Source organism: Emys orbicularis, chromosome 11 (assembly GCF_028017835.1).
Source record: "Emys orbicularis isolate rEmyOrb1 chromosome 11, rEmyOrb1.hap1, whole genome shotgun sequence".
NCBI classification, from domain to species: Eukaryota; Metazoa; Chordata; order Testudines; family Emydidae; genus Emys; species Emys orbicularis.
Window position 1 is genome coordinate 60,671,002 of NC_088693.1, and position 5,555 is coordinate 60,676,556.

Consider the following 5,555-nt stretch of genomic DNA (forward strand, 5'->3'; position numbering starts at 1 on the left):
GGACCCACATCTAGCCTTACTTAGATGGAACCACAGTCATTCCAGCACAAGGCTTCTGAGCGGAGAACACAGAAAAGTGTGTGTTCTTCTTCCAAAAAGGCACCCTCAGAAAAGAAACAGGATGGTAGCAGAGCTGGCATCATTAACAGAATATTTCCCAGAGCAACAGCAGTACCATGGAATCTCCCATCCTAACTGTAGCAAGGTACCAAGGGACAACAGGTGCCTGGGACAATGAGCGTTGGGATTGAGTTTTGTAATGCATTCCCCCAAAAAGCTTATCAGTTAATTGCATACTCAATATGCAGTTCCCATCAGCCACCAGCAGATTTAATTATGGTTGACGAGGACTAAAAGGCATCATTCACTTAACTGCATGCAAAATCCAAGATATGGATGCTGTTCCTAACTCTATCCTTACTCTGGATAAGTCAGGGTCAAGAATAGGCCAGTAAGTCACCTCTAAAAGCTCATTTATACCATGGTACTTGATTGTATGACAGAATTTATTTGCAAATTGATTTTACCTTGTCCAACCAACAGTGTGATATAGGCCCAACCAGTTATTTTCACACAACTTTGAGTTACTATACACTATTTTTATTTACTGCGTGCTCATGGGTAAGAGCAAATTATGACTCTCTTCATGCTATCATTATTGCTATATGGGCATCATACCTAAATTACGCAGTAGTAAATGTTGTCCATTGTGTAATTATGCCAATATAGATATTCATATTATTTTAAAATAAAATATTTACCCAACTGTTAGCACTTCTTTGGAGTTGCTGTAGTCTATCATCTTAATAAAAAATTACAGTATTTTTCATCATTTTTTTCTAGTTCATAGACCAATTCATGGGTGTTTTGAATCTGTGGTGGTCCATTCATATACCTTTAGGCACATTATATAAGAGCTGAATAGGGTGAAGAAAAAAGAAAAAGTAATGGCCTATTATGTAGATACATATTTATAGTACTTTAAAACCTCTTTCGCCAATGATCCACAATGACTTTTTCATGGACCTGACAGACTCTCACATAAAAACAGAAGATGATTTTCAACGCTTATACAACCTTCAACACGTAGATACTTTGAAAAGGTATGTCCTTAAAAGGTATTTTTTCTTAAAAGGAAATACCTGGTGATTTCAGGAACTTTGAATATTTCAACTCTGCATTGCCAAAGGGGCTGAACTAGTCTTTCATTATCTTTCCTCCCCCAATTCTTAAAGTATAACGCATGACAGATTTCAGATTGAATACATTTTCCATTTGCTGAATCGTTGTTTTGTTCATAGCTGTTTGAGGTTAACTCTGCACGTATTAATCAAACCCACTACTTCCCTTCTTGTAAAACCAAAACAAAGTCTCATGCACTTTCGGGTACAGAGTGTATGTATTTGGGATCAAAGCTATATATACACACATTGAATCTGTGTGGGTTCAAACATTTCGAGGTTCAGTATCCTGAAAGGTCTTGCCCTTTTCCCTGCAGTTCTGATTATAAATCTGATTTAATTCCATCTGGACTTGGCGTTAGAAGACAACAGGCAACTTCAGCTTTCTAACGTCTGTCTCTTCGCTGGAATGCTCACGCTATTGATCACCATTGGCTTCCTCAGCACAGCCACTGGCATCGCCAAAGGTGGGTAGATCAAGGAGACCGAAGGTGTCTGGGGGTGTTTGCATTTTCTCAGTTTCACCCCTTTGCAGGACAGTTATTCAGTGTAGCAAGGAGAGGACATATCTGAGGCTGGGTCTCTGAAGAGCGCAGGCTGGGAAAGTCTAGGGATTCTAGGTGGACAGGTCCAATACAATGCACTGCAACTTTTCTGGGAAAACAGGCAAAGTTTCCAGAGCAGTAGAGTTACTAGAGGTGCTAGGAAAGACTCCTGTTTAGATCGGGAATATATAAAGAGTTTATTTTATTTCAAATCAGATCCTCTGCATGAAATTGTTACTGTAGAGATAGAAGTTGAGTGGACAAAGAGCTTCTGTTTTTCCCCTCTCTTGCAATGCCAGCCACAGACAAAATAAACCCTTCCCTGACAGGGAATAATCCAAACTTGAATCCAGTTCATGGTAACAGGTCAGTCCCTGCAGTTCTTACTCACGCAAAATCCATTGACTTCCATATAGAAAGTGAAAACTACAGAACTATGAATAGCAGTGGTACATTGCAACCTGTAAAGCTATAGATGTGTGTAGCAGATTTTTTTTAACTTGTGATTTTTATTTCAAATGTTTGCTGTGTTTTATCAGAATTTGTTCAATGTAACTCCAGTGGCAAGTAGAGTTGGTTAAAAGGTTTCAAAGAAAAGAAATGTGGGCAACTCTTCCTCCCCTGCCCCAGATAAAAAAAAAATTGGAAAATGTTTGCAAAATAGTATTCTGACCAGCTCTATTGTTAACCCTAATGATCAAGTGTGTTCCTGGTCAAAATTTATCAGCCTAGGAGTTTATTTCTACTTTTTAGACAATTTGGTTTAAATTTCCACAATCCCCAATCAATTTTAACATATAATGCATAAAGTTTTAGTATTTGAAGTCCCTTTCATGCCTTCTGATATATTAAAAATACTTTATTTAAAGAAGGAAACCTGCAGTATACACGGTCCATTATGTGGGTCCATATCATATCTATTTAAAGAATGAGAAACAGCAGAGATCTCCAAGTCAGCTATCACAATGGGTGTTCAGAAACTGCAGAATTCCTTCTTAAGGATTTTTAGTACATTAATGCAGGTGTTGAAAAAAAGTCTACAAACTGGGAGTGAAAGGAAATCTCATATCTCTTCCAAAAGGACCCAGCACAGTTTGTGTCCAGGGATGAAGGATCTTCAGGGTGGAATCTCTTTCCTTGCTTTTATAGGTTTTAAGTAAGAGTTTACATATTATTGAAGCGCATTTCTTTAATGTGTTAATTGACTATCATGCTCTGCCTTTAATCACAGCTCTCAAAGTGACCCAGCCAGCAGTGGTGTTGGCCAACAGGCAAGGAGTTGCCAATCTGGTGTGTGAATATAAGCACATTGGGAATGCAGAGGAAATCCGAGTGACCCTGCTTAAACAGACGGGCAAGGAGTACACCGAGATCTGTGCTTCAACCTACACAACTGAGTACCAGATGTTCATTGTGGAAAAGATCATTGAGTGTCATGTCAGCCCCAGCCAAAACAATGTGACCCTCACTCTCATGGGGCTGCACGCTACTGATGCTGGTCTATACATCTGCAAGATGGAGCGGCTGTACCCACCACCCTATTATATGAACACAGGCAAGGGAACACAGCTCTTTGTCACTGGTGAGCAAAGCACCCTGACTATACTACATTATTCTCTGATATATGGTTTAGTGAGCTGCTATTTTGTCTTAATAGGAGTCTAAACAAGGGTCAGAGTTAAAACCAGTTTCCAACTTTGAGAACCATTATTTGCTCTTATCTCTTTAAGAACCACCTGTAGCGCTAAGGCAGACGTGATGCATTCAATGATCGGTGCATACTTGGGCTGTCAGAGCAATGCCCCCTATTGTACGTGTGTGTGTAGATGGATGTGTGCATAGAAGTACATAACTAGAGAAGGCCAATCATGCAGTCATTACCCAGGTCAAACTCCCATTAAGGTCAATGGGATTTTTGAGAGGGTATGGATTGGAGGATTTGGCCCTGTTAACATTTTGGTGAGTTCTGTTATGGAGAGGTGCCGTGCCCAAAAAGGTTAATGAATTGTGACAGCTTCCTTACCAATGTCACATTTAATCTGATGTATTTCAGATCCAGAGCCCTGCCCAGACACTGACCTGTATCTCTGGATATTAGGAGCAGCTGCTTCAGGATTGTTTATTTACAGTATCTTCATTACAGCCTGTGTCCTGAGCAAAGCGGTAAGTGCCATAGCTAGAGCATCATACAATTTACACTTAATGTCATACATATGGCAGAATGAAAGGCATGATCATAGAAAAAAAAAGGTAGGGACAAACTCACTGAAATGCTCTGGTTCCTTTTTGTTGTTCCAGTGCTGAAAAGCAGTCACAGACCTCGCTTTTAAGCCAGTTTATGGCTGCTTTGTGCTGTTCGAGTGGCAGAAAGCAGTCAGAGCATACTGGTGAATCTGACCCATGGTTCAGGTTAGTTTCTGCACTAACCTGAGCAGAAGGCACCAACCATTACTGGGATCTAAGACAATATCAGTCTTCATCTGTACTCCGTTCCACATCACTGACTCAGCCACTGACTGGGGCCTGGCACTGTGTCCTCATTCACCTCTGGGCAAAGTGAATGTAAAAAGTGACCACGGATGAGAGTCGAGAACTTTGACCTGGCAGTATGTTACACCTACTTTCCCCAGGTGTAAATGGCCACACAAACTGAAGGCAATGGAGGGACAGAGCCCTGACCTTCCCTGTCTCTCGGCTGGTGAGAGGGGTGTACTGTCAGTTAGAAATGGACCGGAACCCAAACCTCAGATCCAAACACTCCGAACTACTGGGCACTCAGATCCAGATCCATCCTTTTCAACTAGTTCCTGGCTTTTTGAGCCACATCAAACTCCTAGATCTGAACACCTACAATTTTGGTACAGAACTGAACTTTGTAGCTTGAACACCTCTTTAGTGCTAACTCAGGGAGGGTTTGGCTACTGTTACCTAATGCTCCTCTATGACGGCTGCTCTTCCTTCCACTGACAAGTGCATAATCATCTCATCCTACCAGAGAGACAGAGTTAAGGGAAGGTGACTAGAACAGATTCCCCTTCCCCCTCACTCCGACAATGTGGACAAGCCAACAAATTTTGCTTATCACTGTTCTTCAGAACACGACAGTCACTGATTAAGAGTCTGTCTTCGTTGTCAAGTCTGACATTGGATTTACCTTATTTTCTTCACATGTTTTATAGATTCGGAAGAGGAAATATCTCACTACGGGGCTCTATGTGAAAATGACTTCAGAGGAAGAGAAGAAAGTTAAGCCGTATCACATCGTCATTCGCTGAAGCACCAGAAAACAGCACAGGGCAATTTTCCATCTGTGATGGAGATTTTACTTATTTGGCTTTCTAATTTAAACAAATAAAATCAAATTTCCTAATATAAAAGGTGGAGGGGGAGAAAATGCGATTTCTCCAGAATGTCTACAGTTTGGAATAGAATAGATTAATGAGAAGGTTATGCATTAATATTTCGAGGATACGCCTGTCACACAAATATGGCTACCTTTTGGTCATTGATTCTGAGAGTTATATTGTACCATCATGTAGCCTATATGTAGCATTAAGAGCTATTACTGTTGCAGTCAAATGTCTTGCTGTCAAACTTCAGCATATGTGTTGACCAATTTAAATCAAACACTATTAAGGCAGAGGCTTGTGTGTCATCGCAAAGTTAAACATAGGGTGTTTGTGAGACTGAGATACATTCATATATAAAGGAGTGTTGATGTGTTTCCATGTAGCGCTGTGCATTTGGTGCCATTTCTTGTGTTAGCGCTTAGCATTCCTATGGGCGCACCAGCTGAGGCTGGTGATGACACTGCTGCTGTGAAGGGCTG

At 40.8% G+C, this 5,555-nt stretch overlaps 1 protein-coding gene across 1 annotated transcript; it reads left to right on the forward strand.

Moving 5' to 3' along the window:
* The first annotated feature begins 1,590 nt into the window (after nt 1–1,590).
* Nucleotides 1,591–5,001, forward strand: CTLA4 (cytotoxic T-lymphocyte associated protein 4). The gene is made up of 4 exons (XM_065413810.1): nt 1,591–1,648; nt 2,958–3,308; nt 3,780–3,889; nt 4,906–5,001. Exons 1-4 carry the CDS (start codon nt 1,591–1,593, stop codon nt 4,999–5,001), a joined length of 615 nt encoding a protein of 204 aa, XP_065269882.1.
* The last annotated feature ends 554 nt before the right edge of the window (nt 5,002–5,555 follow it).